Genomic DNA, 20,297 nt, shown 5'->3' with positions numbered 1-20,297 from the left:
ACTATCAGACCGGCTGGACAAGCCTTCCCGTCAGAGGCAGAATTACCAGCCACCAGTGTCTATTCTCTGACACTGCTCAGTACACAGGACCGCCAGGTCAATTCACAACCACACATCTGCATATTTCAGGTGTTTTCAGCGTGAATTCCAACACTCAGACTGACTGGAGACTAGCTGCTGGCATTCGGAGATGGTTCCTGATTTCTGCCCTCAGGTCAGGCTGGGCTGAACCGTTGAACGTGTCACCTTCTAGCTGCACCCAGGCTGGAGACACGGGCATGCTTTCAGAGTCCCACAGACTCTGCACTATCACTTCCAGTGACGTGGATGCACTCCTTGACTGGGGACCAGCTGCATGATGGATACTGAGATGGGCCGGACCTCAGGGGCAGGGAGTGAGGAGGGAGGGGAAGGCGAGCACTTGGGGTACAGCCTGGGATGAGATGTGCTTCGATGGGAACACCTGGGAATCGACAACCCTGCCTCCAGCAGGCATTGCTTCTGGGGAGCGTGCCCCAAACCTCGGTCTTAATGCCTTTTCTCTCCCATCACAACTCATGCATGTCACCCCTTCCAGACAGGAAAGAGGGGGGAGCCTGCTGGCTGCCAGATGGGAGCACAGGGTCCCCGCCTCTGCTCTGCTTCCTGTGCTCAGTCACCAAGCCATTCAGGTCTGCAGCTTGGTTGCTGCCCTGTCTCGGCCCTAGTGACCTGGCCCTGGGATGGAGCAGCCTGGCCCAGTGCCTCGCTGTCTGCTGACCCCAGGCCCAGGGACTTCTGTCTGGAAAGGAGGTGACCTCTGTGCTTGCCTAAGAACCAGGCCGGCAGGCGCAGTTCTGAGCACTGCCACCAGGGGCAGTGCTTGGTTCATTTCCAAGCAGGTTTTCCAGCAATCAATGCAAAGAAATAGAGGAAAACAATAGAATGGGAAAGACTAGAGATCTCTTCCGAGAAGGCAGTGGCACCCCACTCCAGTACTCTTGCCTGGAAAATCCCATGGACAGAGGAGCCTGGTAGGCTGCAGTCCATGGGGTCACGAAGTGTCGGACACGACTGAGCGACTTCCCTTTCACTTTTCACTTTCATGCATTGGAGAAGGAAATGGCAACCCACTCCAGTGTTCTTGCCTGGAGAATCCCAGGGACAGGGGAGCCTGGTGGGCTGCCGTCTATTGGGTCACACAGAGTCAGACACGACTGAAGTGACTTAGCAGTAGCAGCAGAGATCTCTTCAAGAAAATTAGAGATACCACGGGAATATTTCATGCAAAGATGGGCACAATAAAAGAAACAGTATAGCGTAACAGAAGATATTAAGAAGAGGTGGCAAGAATACACAGAACTGTACAAAAAAATCTTAATGACCCAGATAACCACGATGGTGTGATCACTCACCTAGAACCAGACATCCTGGAATGTGAAGTCAAGTGGGCCTTAGGAAGCATCACTATGAACAAAGTTAGTGGAGGTGATGAAATTCCAGCTGAGCAATTTCAGATCCTAAAAGATGATGCTGTGAAAGTGCTGCACTCAATATACCAGCAAATTTGGAAAACTCAGCAGTGGCCACAGGACTGGAAAAGGTCAGTTTTCATTCCAGTCCCAAAGAAAAGCAATGCCAAAGAATGTTCAAACTACCACACAATTGCACTCATCTCACACGCTAGGAAAGTAATGCTCAAAAATGCTCCAAGCTAGGCTTCAACAGTACATGAACCAAGAAATTTCAGATGTTCAATATGGATTTTAAAAAGGCAGAGGAACCAGAGATAAAATTGTCAACATCCATTAGATCATCGAAAAAGCAAGAGAATTCCAGAAAAACATCTGCTTTATTGACTACACCAAATCCTTTAACTGTATGGATTACAACAAACTGGGGAAAATTCTTAAAGAGGTGGGAATACCAGACCACCTGACCTATCTCCTGAGAAATCTGTATGCAGGTCAAGAAGCAACAGTTAGAAATGGACATGAAACAACGGACTGGTTCCAAATCAGGAAAGGAGTACATCAAGGCTGCATATTGTCACCCTGCTTATTTAACTTATATGCAGAGTACCTCATGTGAATTGCCAGGTTGGATGACTCACAAGCTGGAATCAAGATTGTTGGAAGAAATATCAATAACCTCAGATATGTGGGTGACACCACCCTTATGGCAGAAAGCAAAGAAGAACTAAAGAACCTCTTGATGAAAGTGAAAGAGGAGAGTGAAAAAGCTGGCTTAAAACTCAACATTCAGGAAACTAAGATCAAGGCATCTGGTCCCATCACTTCATGGCAAATAGATGGGGAAACAGTGGAAACAGAGACTTTATTTTTGGGGCTCTAAAATCCCTGCAGATGGTGACTGCAGCCATGAAATTAAAAGATGCTTGCTCCTTGGAAGAAAAGCTGTGACCAACCTAGACAGCATATTAAAAAGCAGAGACATTACTTTACCAAAAAAGGTCCATCTAGTCAAAGCTATGGTTTTCCAGTAGTCATGTATGGATGTGAGAGTTGGACTATAAAGAAAGCTGAACGCAGAATTGATGCTTTTGAATTGTGATATTGGAGAAGACTCTTGAGAGTCCCTTGGACTGCAAGGAGATCCAACCAGTCAGTCCTAAAGGAAATCAGTCCTGGATATCATTGGAAGGACTGATGCTGAAGCTGAAACTCCAATACTTTGGCCACCTGATGCAAAGGGCTAACTCATTGGTAAAGACCCTGATGCTGGGAAAGATTGAAGGCGGGAGGAGAAGGGGACAACAGACGATGAGGTGGTTGGATGGCATCACCGATGCAGTGGACATGAGTTTCAGTAGGTTCTGGGAGTCTGTGATGGACAGGGAAGCCTGGCATGCTGCAGTCCATGGGATTGCTAAGAGTCGAACACGACTGAGCAACTGAACTGAACTGAACTTTCCATTTGATTTGTTCAACCCTTTACACTGTTCTCAGAACCAGTCTCGCCTGGAAACTGCTGCTGCTGGGCTGGAACTCCAGCCGGCTAGACTGGCAGTGCTGTGACCATCCTGAGGGCCCTAGTGGCTTTGGCTTGGCTGGTGTGGCCGAGGGAGGACAGGATTTGAGCCTGGACCCACGGCCACTGGTGCTCATGGTCAGGTCTGCCTTCTGGGGGAATGGGGCAGATACTCCACCTCCATGCTATTGGCTGCCGCCGGACCCAGTGGAACATTTGGCCAGCATCCCTGCAGCCCTGGCCCAGCAAGTGGGCCAGCTGGGGAGGAGTGAGGTAGGTGCACAAGGCTGTCTGCACCTCTTCCCTGGCTTCAGGCCTGGGGGCAGCCCTCACAGTGGTGACGTCGCATGTGGCAGTGGCAGGGATGGGAAGAGAAAACACTCCATGCCCCAAGATAAGCAAAAAGCCAGGGACAAGACCGACCACCAGGCTATATGCCAATGTGCCCCCAAGGAGCCCCCTGGGCAGGCACCCTACACACACATGTGACCTGATTTGTGAGAGAGGAGCCTTTGTGGATGTGACCAAGTTAAGGGTCTGGGGAACTTCCCTGCTGGTCCAGTGGTTAAGAATCTGCTTTGCAGTGCAGGGGACAGGGGTTCGATCCCTGGGCTGGGAAGTTCTCACATGCCATGGAGCAACTAAGCCCATGGGCCACAACTACTGAAGCCCGTGCCCCACAACTAGAGAGCACCCCGCAACTCGCCACGAGAGAAAACCTGCTGGCAGGGGCAGAGGCCTAGTGCAGCCGAAAATAAATAAGTAGAGTTGGGGAAAAGAGAATCCAGCTTACAATGCAGGGGGTGGGGGTTCAGTCCCTGTTTGAGGAACTAAGATCCCACATCCCACAGAGCTATTAAGCCTGAGAGCTGCAGCTACTGAGCCCTGAAAGACCCTGCAGGAGGCAGGAAAGATCCTGTGTGCCACAACTGAGACCCGATGTAGCCAAAACAAAACTTTTAAAAAAAAAATGTAAGGATCTGGAGGTGAGGCCACCTTGGATGAGGGTGGCCCTGAATTCAATGACAAGTGTCCTTAGAAAGAGGAAGACAGACCCACAGAGAAGCCCCGTGAAGACAGAGACAGGAGGGAAGTGGCCACAGGTGTGGATGCCTGGAGCCCCAGCCCAGCTAAGCTTGTACTGTTCCCATCAAACAAAGGAATGGCCTTTCCCAGAGAGGTGGAGTGGGCCCAGGTGGGGGTTGGCAGGGTGCGGAGTGAGTCGGGGGGCAGGAGGGAATGGAGAGAGGTCAGCTCCGCTGTGTGACCATCCTCCACGCCCCACCCCCACCCTCAGGACCCGGGGTCTGGACTCAGCACCTTCTGTTTACAGTCCTTGCCAAGCCCAGCTCTGGCCTCACCTGCACACACACGCTTCGGGACACAGTGGGACACGTGTAAGTCCCAGACCTCCGGAGGGACACTGTGTGGAGCAGACATGGCCTGTAGGCCCTGATGAGTCTCCGTCTCTCTGAATGGGCCTGGGGGTCTTGCTCACAGATTGGCTGTGCCGGTCACTTGTGGCCCTGTGTTCTGAGAGCTCATTCGGAGGCTGTCAGGAGACTCCTGACTGTCTGGTCTCTTTTCTTCTGCTGCTTTCCTCTTGCCCACAGACTTCTGTAAACTTTGCCTAGTTTCTCTTCCTGTGACGCCCAGCCCGCAGCCTGGCTCCTGGTTATCTGCATGCACTGGACTTGCTGCTTCACAGCCCCTCCTTATTGAGGCCTGGTGCCTGCCTTCCACCCACTTGGACCTTGAGCCAAGTGCAGGCCACACACAGCAGGTGGCTTACCTGGACCCGCATCCAAGCCTCTGTGCTCTGGCACCTGGTGCTTCCCCAGGGTGTCTGCTCGGGTCGGGGCCTCTCCGGCCCGCTGTCTCCTGAACTCTGGTAGGAGGCTCACTTGGCTCCTCAGCGTCTTCTCACAGTAGTGTGTGCACTGCTTGGGGTGACGTCCGCAGATGGAGGCACAGCTGATGCAGTCCCTCAGGAGCAGGTCATAGTACCTGCCTTGCTCTTCGCGGCAACTGAGTGACTCTGGGAGACAGAGATCAATGATGTTACTGACGGACACACACAGGACCTGCAGGTTTGACCTCAAAGGGCATCCCAGTGAAAAAAAATCCTAGTCCAGTTCCCCAAAAGCAATTCCAGAGTAGTCCCAGTCCTTTTCCATGATGCAAACACTAGATGGTATCTTGTCCACTGTGTGCTGTTAAGCTGCACTGCATGTGTTTTGATGTGTAGTATTTTTTTCTATATCTAGTTTAAAATGTTCTTGTTTTTCATTAGTATTTGTTCTTTGCTCTACATATTAAAAGTGCATTTCCTAGTACTAACCATATAAAGATTTTCTAGTTATATTTTACCATTGATATCTAAGTTATTACGTTATCACAGGAGTTCTTTATTTCGAATCTCATTTTCAAATCTCATAAAGGAGAAGCATATCTCTTATAAATACAAGGAATGGAGAAGGAAGCCAGCATACCCCTTGGTGAGTTGGGGAGGGGCCTGGACAGGAGGTGGGAAAGCTTGAACGACAGTGTTCTTCCTGTCCTAATAATAAATGAGAGTCACAGGAGCTCAAACAAGTATCACTACCAGGGGCAGAAGTGAAGCAAAACGAAGGCCATTCATACTTGCTCAGAGAGCAGTTCTGAGTGCATTACAGACCTGCCTTTCTGCAGGGCGGGTCCCCTTTGTCTCTAAGGAGGATTCTGTTCCTATGGAACCGTGACCTGCAGGCAGGTTTGCAGGCATTTTGGAGGCAGCACACGACAGAGGCCCAGAAGCCAGACCTTGAAGCTACTCAGGTTTGGGGCACCCTCATCCCCACTTCACGTGGCAGCTGGGCCTCTCTGTGACTCAGTCTCCTGTTTCCCAGGAGAGGGATAATCACAATATAATATGGTGATTTCTTCCAGTTGCTATGAGGATTTGAAGCCCCCAACACAGTGCCTGACACATAGTGAATAACGCTCAAGGTTTAAGTAGGATATTCACCACGCCTCTTTGCAATGCAGACATGCCAGCCCTTATGTCCTTTTCAAAGTAGAGGACAAGACCAGGGAGGCATAGATCTGGGACCTCCCCTTGCCCTGCCCTGGCCCTGGGCCCCCAACCCCAGCACAGGGGGAGGTAGCCTAATGGCGGCCTTGTCCCAGGGTTGCCACGACCTCCTGCCCTCCTCGGGTCCCCCATGTGCCTGTGTAGGTGACAGCTCCGCAGGCCACCACCCTCACTGCCAGACCTCGCAGACTCCCCACAGGGCCTGAGTGTTTCTGCTATATTTTCTGGGTCTTGGGCCTTTGTCCACACTGGTCCCTTCTCAGGGGGCGCCCTTCCCCCTCACCTGGCCTCCACATCCTCAGCCTTCAGTGATCAATCTCAGGTGGTGCCTCCTACAAGAAAACCTCCATGCTCCTCAGCCCATCAGCCAGTGGGTCTCTCCCAGCCATGGTGCTTTATGGTTCATCTTTTAACCATGAAATGTAGTCATTTCCATTCCTCTTTCCAGGGTTTGTCGGTCAACATAATGAATGACCACCTCGCTAAAGGATAGTGGCTCAGAGTCATGGTGTTGGTGTCAGAAAGTCATTTTTCAAATCCTATCTCTTCCACTGTTATGCTGTGTGCTCTTGGGCAAGTCACTTAGCCTGTCTGAGCTCCACTCCACCAGTATTTATATGAAGCACTGTGTGTCAGGCACTGTGCTAGGCTTAAGAAAGGAATTGAGCCCACAGTCTAGTGGTTGAGACACACATAAAACAAACCCACAGGAAAGAACATGATACAAGTCATGATGAGTTCCATCAGGCAAGCAAAATACACTTGTCAAGACAATCAGAATATGGCGTGAGTGTAGACGATGTTAAAGAATTACTGCTGAGAGTGATAAAATGTTGAGTTTGTATTTTGAAGGCCTATGTATTAAGGATTCATGATCCACTATGCACAGGTAAAACAATACGAGTTCTTGGATTTACTTTAAAATACACAAGTTAAAACAATGATTGGGAACCGAAAAAGCAGTATTCCTAAAGCTGCTGATGGGTAGACGGGTTTGTTATGCTGTTCTCTCTCAGTTTGATAACTTCTATAGTAAAAAGACTCAGAAAGAAGTGCAAGCAGAGAACGGAGAAGGAGGGCCCACTCTCCATCTGGCAGTCAGAGAGGAGCTCTGACTTGGTGCTGAGACCTAAAGGTCAGGCAGGAGGGAACCCTGGTTAAATATCCCTGTGCAAAGGCCCTGAGGCAGGAAGGAACAGGGCACCCTGGGGAAGCTGCAAGCTGGCAGGAGGGTCGAGAGGCAGAGGGTCCCACACTGTCTGTCCTCCTCCACCCCCTCAGGCCCCATGTGTGAGGAGTAGAGGCTGCTCGCCTGCAGCGAGGGCCTGGGCCCCAGAACTCACTGCAGAAGGCCGCACAGGTGCGCGGAATCTGGCTGCTGCAGATGGGTTTGCAGGAGACGCAGGTGTTCAGCAGCGAGTCCCAGTACTGCTCTTCCGGGCAGGGCTCCATGGCCACCCCCCGCCGCGGGCCCTGTGGGGCTGAGAGGCGGAAGCGTGAGGGCAGCTGGAGGCCGGAGCCCAGGCGGCCTCCCATGTGTGAGTGGAGGGGGAACAGACAAAGCTGGCCTCCTCCCCAGCAATGCTCGCTGGGCAGCCGGGACCCGCCACACTGAGCCTCAGTTTCCCAGCCGGGACTCGCTGGTTCGGAGGCCCCTCCCGAGACAGTGCGCCCTGCTCGGCCCTGTTCTCTGCCCTTGTGGACGCACGCCTTCACGGGGTCCTTGCGTGCTCTGGTCCCTCCGCATACGATGCTCTTCCTGCTCCGCGGCTGCTCACTTCCTCCTGACCCGTCGGATCTGTTTCAACTTCGTTCTCACGGGGAAGCCTTTTCTGACACCCTGTCCTCGCCCCCTATCTGCATGTACTCTCGTCACTGAGCTCACCTCCCTGATGTCTCCCTGGTAACCAGCAGTGCCTGGCAGGCACAGGCGCTACTTGTTTGCTGCGGGCCCGCAGGATCTCAGTGATGCCTCGGACATCCTAGGTGCTCATTAAATGAATGAATAAGAAAGATAAGCAGACCGAGCCAGAGCCTAGCAAACAGCAGGCACTCAATAAATGTCCTTTCCCGTCCCTTCTGCTGAGACACACGGTGACACGTCTCAAAAGCTCAGCCTGACAAACCTCTCCATGTGTGCACACCTGTGCCACAGCCACTGTGCCAAGGTAGTGAATGTTTCTTGCCCCTGGTGACTCTCGTGGGCCCCCCAGCCAACACTTGCTCCCAGCGGTGACTCCTGGTCTGAGCCTGAGAACTAGAGGCCCGCAGGATGCTGGCACCACCCAGTCTTGAACTTCTGTGTCTGGTTCTTTGGCTCCGCAAGGCGCCTGGGACTTATCCCAGCTGGTCGTGTGTTGCTGAGTCTTTTCTAAATTTCTGTCTGATTTCATGGCGTTTGCATCCCCAACAACTTCTCTTAAAGGTATCTTGAGGTTTTTGCTTATTCTTTAATGAAAAACCACCAAGCAAAGACCAGTGGCTCCCACTTGACTTGGCAGCTTAAGCACAGGGGCTTATCTTCCTTCCCTCCTGAAACCAAACTAAAAGGACAGGGCAAGAGAGTTGTCCTCGGGGGCCTCCCTGGTGACTCTGGTAAAGAATCCACTTGCCAGTGCAATAGAGGTTCAATCCCTGACCCAGGAGGGTCCTACATGCTGCGGAGTAGCTAAGCCCGTGCACCACAGCTATTGAGCCTGCGCTGTAGAGTCCGGGAGCCACAACCGCCGAAGCCCGAGTGTCCTTGAGTCTGGGCTCCACTCGAGCTCATTCTCCACGATGAGAAGCCCAAGCACCACAACTAGGGAGTAGCCCCCGCTCAACGCAACCAGAGAAAAGTCTATGCAGCAATGAAGACCCAGCACAGCCAAATAAAAGAGTAAATAATTTTTTAAAAATAATTGAAAGAGACATGTGTACCCCAATGTCCATCGCAGCACTGTTTCTAATAGCCAGGACATGGAAGCAACCTAGATGTCCATCAGCAGACGAATGGATAAGAAAGCTGTGGTACATATACACAATGGAGTATTACTCAGCCATTAAAAAGAATACATTTGAATCAGTTCTAATGAGGTGGATGAAACTGAAGCCTATTATACAGAGTGAAGTAAGTCAGAAAGAAAAACACCAATACAGTATACTAATGCATATATGTGGAATTTAGAAAGATGGTAACGATAACCCTGTCTGCGAGACAGCAAAAGAGACACAGATGTATAGAACAGTCTTTTGGACTCTGTGGGAGAGGGTGAGGGTGGGATGATTTGGAAGAATGGCATTGAAACATGTATAATATCATGTGAGAAACGAGTTGCCAGTCCAGGTTCGATGCAGGATACAGGATGCTTGGGGCTGGTGCACTGGGATGACCCAGAGGGATGGTACAGGGAGGGAGATGGGAGGGGGGGTTCAGGATGGGGAACATGTGTACACCCGTGGCGGATTCATGTTGATGTATGGCAAAACCAATACAATATTGTAAAGTAATTAGCCTCCAAAGCTGGGGACAAATGACAGCAACATCTTGGAAGATGGAAAGCAGGTGGCCTGGGGTGGCTGGCTTCAGGTGATGTCTCTCTCTCTTGAAGTTCACAGGGGAGGAAGCAGAACTGGGTCACCGAACCTTAGGAAGCTCCTGGAGCTGGAGGCTCTGGTGCCTCTGACAGCGGGGATGGAGTGCAGAACCGTGGAATAGGGTTGGGGGAAATTTACACAAAGAGGGCTTGACCCCAGGCAGGTGATGGCCCCTCACCCACCCAAGCAGGAGGTTGGGGGTTACCTCAGACACAATTGAGGGTGGCTTTGAGGTCCACTCTTCCCCTAGCCATACCTCAGAAGTGTCATGGCGAGGTCTGTAAAAATGCATCCTTCCCCATTCTGCAAGCGGGGAAAACCAGCACTTGGCTCTGGAAAAACTGACCCAAAGGAAAAGGCCTGGAGGCACTGCCTGGGAGATTCTCTCAAAAAACTGACCACTCTGCTGCCTGACCATTCGGAGCAAAACTTCTACATGAAAACCCCGTCTGCTTACCTACAACTTCCAATCAGCTGTCAGTGCCACAGTCGGAATTGTAAACCACAGCCAGGAGTCACTCGATATTGGAAAACCACCTCTGCATGAAAGAGACCTGGGACAAAGCAAGCACAAGAAACCTGCCGCGAGCCAATGGAGACAATGCAGGGAACAGAGGAAAACTAAGAGACAATCAGCAGACATCCTCAGAAAGAGAACTTTTGCATCCATGAAAAAGATAATGTGCTACTTTTATTTTAGTTAGGATCTTAGTTCCCTGATCAGGAATCGAACCCAGGCCCAAGGGAGTGAAAACGCGGAGTCCTAACCACTGGATGCCAAGGAGTTCTCAATGATGTGCTACTTTTAAAGAATAATATGCGTAGAACAAATAAGAATGACTAGAAGTTTAAAAATATAATGGCTAGAATCAAAACATCTATAGAAGGGTTATAAGAGGTGATTAAAGAAACATCCCAGAAAACAGAGAAAAGATATGAAAATATGGAATTATTTCAGGAGATATAATGTTAGTCGATGGCAGTTTCAGAGACATGTTTGAAAGACATTAGCCTCCAGATTCAAAGAGCCAATCAGGCCTCCTGCACAATAAGTTCTCTCAAACCAAGACCCATCATCATGAAATTCAGGAGCAACAGAGACTTGGGGAAAATCTTTGTCAGGTCACTGGCTAACTGCAGAGATGAACAGAAACTTTGGTGACCACACACAAGGAATACATACTTTACAAAAATAGTTTGGAAAAGTCACAAACAGACTCCAGCTCTCAACAACAACAGCAAGATCAGCAATCCCTGAGGAATGAGGGAATTAAATTTCCAGAGTTACCACAACATAATGCTCAAAATATTCAGTTCTCAAAAAAGAGTACAGAACATGCAAAGAAACCGGAAAATAGGGCACATTCACAGACGGGAAAAAAAAAAAGGATTTGACGGAAACCATCCCTGGGGAAACCTAGACATTGGAAATACTATTCAAAGATGTTAGATCTACTGTCTTAAATGTGTTCCATGAGCTAAAGGAAACCATAGAGAACTAAAGGAAATCAGCAAAAGGATGTATGAACAAAATGAGGATATGAATAAACAGAGCAATTGTAAAAAGGAACCAAAGCTTGGAAGCAGCCAAAACGCCTTTCCGTAGATGACCTGATAGATAAACTGTGGCTCATCCCAACAACGGAATTTATTCAGCACTAGTAAGAAGTGAGCTCTCAAGCTATGAAAAGACACGGAGGAACCTTAACTGAATATGACGAAGTGAGAAAAGCCAAGCTAGAAAGTCTACACACTGTGATTCAGCCATATTTCATCCTGGAAACGGAAGACAGATCAGTGGTTGTCAGGGGCTGAGGGGAGGGAGAGGGAAAGGTGGGGCAGAGGGTCTATCCAGAGCCGTGAGACTCTTCTGTGTGATCCTGCCATGGTGGGCGCAGGTCATTATACGTTTGTCAGCAGCACGGAGAGTGACCCCTGATGTAAACTGCGGAGTTTGGGTGAAAACAATGTGTTAATGTAGTGGTGTGCCACTTTGGTGCAGGATGCTGGTAGCAAGGGAGGCTGTGCTTGTGCGGGGGTAAGGAGTATATGGGACTTCTCCGTAATTTCCACTCAACTTTTCTGTGAACCCCAAACCATTCTCAATATTCCATTAAAAGATGGAAATGAATTCTGGTATGGAGAAGTCCAATAACTGAAATGTAAAGCCTCCCCAGAGATGTTCGGTAGCAGATCAGTAGCCAGAAGAAAGGATCAGTGAGCCTAGAGATAGGACTACTGAACTATTTAGAGTGAGCAGCAGAAACAAAGAATGATGGAAAGTAAACAGAACCCGAGGGACTCCTGGGAGTCTATCAAATATACCACCGTATGGAATCATTTGGAATTCCAAACCCCAGAGAGAAGAAACAATGGCTTGAGACTTCCCAAAACTTAGGAAAGACACGTATATACACGTCTGAGAATCTCAGTGGACTCCAAGCAGGATAAACTTAGAGACCCACCTTGAGACACAGTGTAATGAAATTGTGGAGATCCAAAGACAAGGAGAGAATTGTGAACTATGAAAACAACAGCAAAGAAACTAACTCCTCCCTTATTCGAGGAGTCAGACATTTAAGGAAACCTTAGCTGGACTGACTAAAAAAGAAATAGAGGAAACCCAAATTACCAAAATCAGAAATGAAAGTGGGACATTGGTACACATTTTGTAGATTTTAAGAGTACCGTGAACAGTTGTGTACCAAGCGATTGGGTAATCTAAATAAGTAGACAATTCCTAGAAACATGCAATCTACAAAAACTGATTCAGGGAGAAAGACTATCTGAATAGACCTATAACAAGTAAGCAGGGTGAATCAGTGATCAGAAACCTTCTGGCAAAAAGCCCAGGGCTCGCCGGCTTCACTGGAGAAAATCAGTTGATGTACATTATTACAGTACAAGAATGAAGGGAAAAACTACAGGGACATCTCGATGCAGAAAAACCATTTAACAAAATTCAGCACCTTTTCATGATGAAAGCATTCATTAAAGTGTGAATAGACGAGAACCTCCTCTACATAACAGCCATATATGACAAATCCATAGTTGACCTCACACTCAGTGATGAAGGATCGAAAGCTTCTCTCCTGTGACTGTTAACAAAACAAGAATGCCTACTCTTATTACATCAATTCAACATAGTACTGGAAGTTTCAGCTAGCGCAATTAGGCAAGAAAAAGAAATAAATGTATTCAAATTGGAGAGGAGGAAGTAAAATTATCTGTTCATAGATGACACGATCTTATATGTAAAATCTCTAATAATTTCAAACACTGAAAACTGTTAGAGATGAAAGCTCAGCAAGGTTGCAAATACAAAATCAACACACAAAAGTCAGTTGCATATACATATATTTGCAATGAATAATCCTAAAAGGAAATTAAGAAAACAAATCTATATACAGAGGCATAAAAATAAGTTAAATACTTAGGAGTAGGAAGGACTTCCCTAGTGGTCCAGTGGCCAAGACTCCATGCTCCCAATGCAGGGTACCCAGGTTTGATCCTTGGTCAGGGAACTAGATCCCAGATGCTGCAGCTAAGACCCGGCACAGCCAAATACATATATAAATAAACAGTTAAAAAATACTTAGGAGTGAATTTAACCAAGGTGACGAAGTATACCCTGAGAACTAGAAAGCACTGCTGAAATTAGAGACAATCCAAAAAAAGACATCCCATGTTCATGGGTTAGAAGAGTTAATGTTGTTAAAATGTCAGTACCACCCAAAGTGATCACAGATGCAATATAATCCCTAAGAAAGTCCCAATGACTTTTTTACACAAATAGAAAACCCCCCCTCCTAAAAATTGCATTTGACCCCGAATAGTCAAAACTACCTTGAATCTGCCACAGGTGTACATGTGTTCCCCATCCTGAATCCCACCCCGCACCTCCCTCCCCATTCCATCCCTCTGAGTCATCCCAGTGCACCAGCCCCGAGCACCCTATCTCATGCACTGAACCTAGACTGGCGATTCATTTCACATATGATAATATACATGTTTCAATATGTACACCCGTGGCAGATTCATCTCAATGTATGGCAAAACCACTACAATTAAAAAAAAGAGAAAAAAATTTAAAAAAAACACCTTGAAGAAGAACAAAGTTGGAGGACTCATACGTCCTGATTTCAAAACTTACTACAAAGCTAAACTAAGCAGTGTGATGATGAATAAAGACAGATGCTCAGACCAGTGAATAGAATGCATGCATGCTAAGTTGCTTCAGTCATGTCCGACTCGTTGCAACTCCATGAACTGCAGCCTGACATTCTCTGCTGTCCATAGGTTTGTCCAGGCAAGAATACTGGAGTGGGTTGCCAGCTGGGAAGCCCACTGAATAGAACAGAACCCAGAAGTAAGCTCTCTGTCTGCGTACAGTCAATTGATTTTCAACAGACGGAGGAGAGGGAAAAGCAGGTTCATTGCAGCCAAGAGGTGCAGGTAGAAATTCTGAGAGTGGTGGTGGAGAAAGTCCCGGGACTCGGCAGGAGGCCGAGCGGGAGCTGTAGCTCAGCTAACATAGGTGGGAAGTGGGAGGAACATCTCCAGTGGAAATGCGACTGTAGATAAGGGAGTCTGGTGGCCCAGCTGAGAGTCTGGATCTACCGCGGAGCTGGGGATGAGTTACTACGGTGAGCTGTACGTGGCTTAGCTATGAACACAGTTTACATCGTCATAACGATTGAACACCAGTCAGGGAATAACTCAGACTTTGAATTGTGTCTGCTGTAGAACAGTCACTCACCCGTGACAGGGGACACCCTTCGACCACTGTTGTAAACAGGGCAATGACAGGACTTTAGTGACAGGAAGGAAGGAGGGAGAAAAACTGCAGGGGGTTTTGCATTTGGGGCAAATGGCTTAGCTGGCAGCAAAGTGAGCGGTCTATCCTTGAGCACCTGGTGGGCTGGGGGTTCCGAGAGAATTTGAGCAGCTTCGTCATTTGGGGCAACACGTGGGAGAATGACAGTGTTTACAGTCCCTCTTTTATGAATCAGGAAGAAGGAGGAAGAGGAGAGGAGGAGGATAAGAAGGAAGAGAGAAAGGTGGGGATGACCGTTCCTCCCCGTTCCTCCTGTTGTTAATTTCGGCCTCCTGTTGGCTCATTCTGAAACCTGATTTGCCTCGTTTCAGGGACAGAGTGTGTATGATAGCAGCGGCGCCTGTGGGGGGGTGGGGGTGGCTGGGGGGCAATGCAGCTGAGTCACCACAGTCAGCTTGAGAAAGCCGGTCAGCACCGCCCTGGTTTTCCTATTCTGTAAACTGGACTGTGTGTGCTCCTTTGCAGAGGAGGTGTCCTTATGGACATGCATGTGACATGCACAGAGTTGACCCAAGACAGTTGCCAGGTGGTAGTTATTATTTGGATAAAGTGGTTTAAAAACATAATGGATTAATTATAATCATTTCATAATCACCAAACTCATGCCCCAGACCTGAGAACTTCCCCCAGAACCTCAGCTTGTGGCTGAAACACTGTAACTTCCCAAAGACATTTGTCCCTGCAGCTGCCATGTGGCCTGAGGCCTCTAAGATGTCTCAGGTATGCCTTCCTGGATAGCCATGTAGTCTGAGCACCCTCTACCTGGTGGCATTTCTTTGTTTCTGACATTTATTTATTTGCGGTCATTGCGGCACTTGGAATCCTTAGCATGCAGACTGTTAGTTGCAGAGTGTGGGATCAAGTTCCCTAGCAAGGGATGGAGCCTGGGCCCCCTGCACTGGGAGTGCAGAGTCTTAGCCACTGGACCACCAGAGATGTCTCAGCCTGCTGATGTTTCTTATTTTGAGTTGGATATTCGGGGGTGTAGCCGTCTGCCTCCTTACACTGTCTCATCTGTCTCTGAGCCCACTATAGTGGGCATCCATAGTACCGGGCATAAGTGGGTCCTGAGCAGATGCTCACAGAGCCATCCTCAGGGAGGACGGGTGGAGTGGGAAGCAGTCCTTGTTCCTGCACGGTGCATCCACTGAGGCACTGATTGTGATGCTGCTGAAGAGGAGGAGTGAGGACGCTCTCTCTCTATTGCTCTGGAAAGAATTCTAAGATATAGTAAGTGGAGAAAAAAAAAAAAAAAAACAAGTTCCATAACAGCATGGCTTATAGGCTCCCTTCTTCTCTTTCTTTTTGCAAAAAAGGGAGAAAGTTCTAATCTACATTTATGGGTATGTACATAAAGAAACACTGTAAGGAAACAGGAAACCAAAAACAGTGATTTAGGTAAAATAGTTAAGAATACATTGAATGAAAGAAGTGCAAAATTTGTACATTGAAAACTACAAAACATTCCTGAAGACCTAGTTAAATGGAAAGATATCCCACATGCATAGATGGAAAGGCTTAATAGTGGTAAGATAGCAATATTCTTGAAATTATTCTACAGATTCAATGCAATCCCAGTCGAATTCCCAGATAGCTTTTCTGCAAAATATGACAAGCTGATCCCCTAAAATCATATGGAAACGCAGGAGACCCAAAAGAGCTGAAACACTCTTCAAAGAGAGCAAATTTAGAGGACTCACACTTCCCAATTTTAAAATGTACTACTAACCAGCTGTAAATAAGACAGTGTGGTGCTGGCAGAAGGACAGACATGGGTCAACGAAATAGAATCGCAAACTAAAGCCGAGCATTTACAGTCAGTTAGTTTTCAACAAGAGTAACAAGAAGATTCAACAGGAGAAAGTATAGTCTTTTCAACACATAGTGCTGAGACAGCTGGATAGCCACTTTCATAAGACTGAATGTGGACCTCTGCCTCACACCAGAAAGTAACTCACCGTGGATCATAGACCTAAATGTAACTAGACAACTTTTAGAAGAAAACAGGAGTAAGTCTTCATGCTTTGGGGCTGGGCAGTGAGACCAGATGCACAAATGGTTAAAGAGAAGATTGAGAGATAAGGCTTAATAAAAATGTTAAACTTTTGTGTTTCACAGAACACCATCAAGAAAATCAAAAATGGTTCACGGACTTGGAGGAAATATTTGCAAATTGAGTATCTGATAAGGGATTTGTATCCAGATTATAGGCAAAAACTTTTGCAACTGAATAATGAAAAGACAAATAACCCAGTTTAAAAATGGGTTTGGGAGTTAACGAGACATTTTCCCAAAAAGCTGTCTGAATGGCTAATAAGCACATGGGAAGATGCTGAACAGCATTTGTCATCAGGGAAACAACCAAAACCGAGCTGAGCCACCTGCTGGGACGGTGGAAATGAATGTACGGACAAGTGTTAGGGAAGATAGGGAGGAACGAACTCTTGTGTGTTCAGCAGGATCTTGAAAACAGTGCAGCCACTTTGGAAGACAGTCTGGCAGTTCCTCAGAATGTTAAACACAGAACTGCCATCGTAATGTAGGAGTGTGTGCTCTGTCATGTCAGACACTTTACAACCCCATGGACTGTAGCCCATCAAGCTCCTCTGTCCGTGGAATTTTCCAGGCAAGAATACTGATGTGGGTCGCCATGTCCTCCTCCAGGGGATCTTCCTGACCCAGGGATCAACCCTGTGTCCATTGCATCTCCTGCGTTGCAGGCAGATTCTTTACCACTAGTGCTACCAGGAGTCATGAGTGATGCGGCCCACCCGTACAATGGAATGTTACTTGGCAATAAAAAGGTGTGAAGCACTGACACCCTGCCACATGGATGAACCTCAAAATCACTGTGCTTGTGGAAGAAGCCAGTCATCAAACAGCACATTCCATTTTTAGAAAATATCCAAAATAGGCAAATTTAGAGACAGTGGTAGCCTAGGGCTGGGGGTGGGGAGGACTGTGGCGTGATGAAAATGCTCTAAAATTAGATGGTAGAGATGTTGCACAACTCTAAATATACTGAAAACACTGAGTTGTAGATTTTAAACTGGTGAACTTTATGTCATGTAAATTCTCTTAAGAAAGCTGTTTATTGCAGGAGACAGGAAAACTGGGCAGATGGAGGACCTGGAGGAGAGGAAGGCTGTGTTCTGTACCTTTTATACTTTCTGGGCTCCCAACCTGGGACTGGCATCTATTCATGAAGCAAAGGACCTAAACTAGGGGCTTGGGGTTAGCAGATACACACTACTCTGTACAAAGTAGATAAACAACAAGATCCTACTCTATAGCATAGGGAACTATATTCAGTATCCTTGTAATATCCACAGTCATTTTGCGATACAGCAGTAATTAACACAAACATTGTAAATCAATTATGCATTAGTTAAAAAGCAAAAGGGCCAAACAGAATTGAAGGGAGACTCCTAATGGTCCTTCCTTCATCTGGGGAGAAGGGAGGGGGACACCAGCCACCCCCCAGCCCTCTGGGAGGTGATGGCTGGTGGACAGAGGTAGATGGGAGCCACCTAGACCCACTCATGGTTGAGAGGCTCTGAGCCACTGGGCCAGATGACAGCCGCCCAGCTGACCAAAGGGCGCTGTCCCTGCGCACTCCTCCTCCACCCCCGGGACCTACGTAAGGTTCCAGAACCATCCTCAGCCCCAAAGAAGGGCAGGAGACACCCTAGATTGTTCCTGGCTGGCAGGATAGGGAAGGAGGGAGGGCTCTTGCAGGCCTGGGCTCCTGTGCTCCCCAGCTGTCTGCAGTCTCCCTCACTCGCCTGGCCTCATAGGCACTGGACCAAGAAAGGCCCCTGTGGTCAAGTTAGTTTGAAAAATGCTGGGCTAAGGAAAGTCAGTTTAGTTTTGTTGTTTCCAGCTGCAGTCCTTCTCAGAGCCTTCGCCTGTGGCCCTTCAGATGGGGCTCTGGTGGGTTCAGGGCCCGGCTGCATTTTCTCAGGGATATCTGATAGGGCAGAGGCAGACCTTTGTTTTACAACCGAGGAAGAGGAGCCCAGAGAGGTGAAGGGGGTCCTCCAGGGTGAGATCCTAACCCCCGACCAGGCATCAAACCCGACCCCCTGAGTTGGGAGGGGAAATCTTAACCACTGGACCACCTAGGAAGTCCCACCCCTTAATCCTGCAGAATATCTCTACTTTCTTTAATGTCCTTTGGGGTTTTACCACTTCTACCAAACAGGTGGGTTAGATCATTTAGAACGTTTTTTTCCCAGGCAAATATACAGGCTTTCCTAAGGACTTATAATTAGCAACACAGCGGGTCAGTGGACTAGGGAAGCCAGGCCCGACTCTGCTGCTCCTGCAGGCTCTGGCAGTGCCAGGCCCAGATCTGGCAGGCTCCTGACTTGTGGACCTGAGGGGTCCACCCTGTCAAAGCGACCCCTGGTCCCTGCCTGGTCCAGCTATCCCAGGAGTCTTGTATATTCGAGCCGTAGCTGGGGACACGTCTTGGGATGTGTTTGCTCCCCACAAAGAGAATCACGGAACGGCTGTGCTCCCTGCATGGCGTGTGAGGATGGAACAGCCTGGCCCGACCTGGGTGCTGCCTTCTGCTTTGGCCTTTGAACAAACCTTCAAAACCTCCCCTGATAACAATTCTACAGGATAAATGATCTGGTTTCTTTGATTAAAGAAAAGCAGCAAGGGAAAACATGAGGCATGATGGGAATGTTCTAGATTAAAACGTGTAACCAGAAGGATGGCGACTGGGTCCTGACTTGAACAAACCAGCTGGAAAAGACACAAGACAGCCAGGCAGTGTGAACCCAGGCGCTTGGTGACACCGAGGAACCATTCTTTGCAGAAGTCGTCCTGGCGTGAGGGCCTTTGGGGTTTTGTTTTTAAGAGAGAGATCCGGAGGTATTTACAGATCAAAACTGTGATGGCCTTTGAAGGCCCTGGCAGGGCCCAAGGGTCCTGGAAAGCGCACGCTGGGTCATGTCTGTGGGAGGCTCCTTAAGCTCTCCTACTTTTGCGTGTGTCTACTTCAACATAGAATGTCTTAAAAGTGTCCTGGCCCACCCGGCTCTGGGTCCTGGGCAGTAGAGGGACTTCGTGCCCGTGTGGCTGACCCTCCAGCCTCGTGGCTGCTCCCCTGGAAAGCAAGGCCAGCCCCCACCCTGGGCCCCCAGTCTCTGGGCACTCCACGTGCAGGAGGGTAGGAAGTCCCGGGGGGGCCCGAGCTCATCCATCTTCCATAGGTGCCATTCCCTTTGCACCCCCAAGGCCACACAGAGCCCCCAGCCAAACCCCCTCATGCCCCTCCCCTCCCCGCACCGCCTTCCCGGCTACTTACTCGGCTCCTCCTGGCTGCGGCCACCTTGCCTTCTCCGGCCCAGGCCACTCATTACTCAGGACGTTTATTCTTAGCCCAGATTTGGTTAGTGCCCGGCTGCACTTCCTGGGTTTTCCCCCCACCTATAGGATGTAAATCAGCGGCTGCCTCCTGCCGCACCTGCGCTGTCTGTCTCGGCCAAGGGGGTGGACTCGCCTGACGCTCCAGGAGCCCTGAGTGCTCTCTGCCGAGCCCCTGGGTGCACTGCACATGCCAGGCTGCAGCAGGTGGCCCAGCCCTCTTTCTCAGCAACCCTGTTCTCTTTCATTGCCCAGTCATCTCCTCCTCTTCCTTCTTCAGGCCCACCTCCTTCAGGAAGTCATCCCTGACTGCCCCCAGGCCAGGTGAATTATGATTCTCTGTGCTTCCCAACCCCAGACCTGACTCCTAGCCAGGCAGTCGTGAGGCTGAACTAGAGACGAACAGACTGGGCTGGAGTCTTGGCTCAGCCACATCCCAGCAGGAAGCCATGGTGGCAATTT

The 20,297-nt window shown here is 48.8% G+C and overlaps 1 protein-coding gene across 5 annotated transcripts in view; it reads right to left on the bottom strand.

Annotated features, from left to right (window-relative positions):
* Nucleotides 1-20,297, bottom strand: part of TNFRSF13B (TNF receptor superfamily member 13B) — a 29,333-nt gene that overhangs the window by 6,351 nt on the left and 2,685 nt on the right. For 2 of the 5 annotated variants that reach the window (XM_042255767.1, XM_004012742.5), the window contains exons 1-3: nt 19,777-19,833; nt 7,387-7,524; nt 4,763-5,008 (exon numbers count right to left, since the gene is read on the bottom strand). In XM_042255767.1, coding sequence (XP_042111701.1) covers nt 4,763-5,008; nt 7,387-7,524; nt 19,777-19,828 — 436 coding nt within the window. In that variant the 5' untranslated portion in view covers nt 19,829-19,833. Of the gene's footprint in view, nt 1-4,762; nt 5,009-7,386; nt 7,525-10,076; nt 10,174-19,776; nt 19,834-20,297 lie in introns of those variants that run through there. The other 3 variants (XM_042255768.1, XM_042255769.2, XM_042255770.1) reach the window with 3 other exon arrangements.

Source organism: Ovis aries, chromosome 11, assembly GCF_016772045.2.
Source record: "Ovis aries strain OAR_USU_Benz2616 breed Rambouillet chromosome 11, ARS-UI_Ramb_v3.0, whole genome shotgun sequence".
Lineage (NCBI taxonomy): Eukaryota > Metazoa > Chordata > Mammalia > Artiodactyla > Bovidae > Ovis > Ovis aries.
The sequence above is the reverse complement of the archived record's forward strand: the minus strand, read 5'-3'. Positions and strand labels throughout refer to the sequence as shown.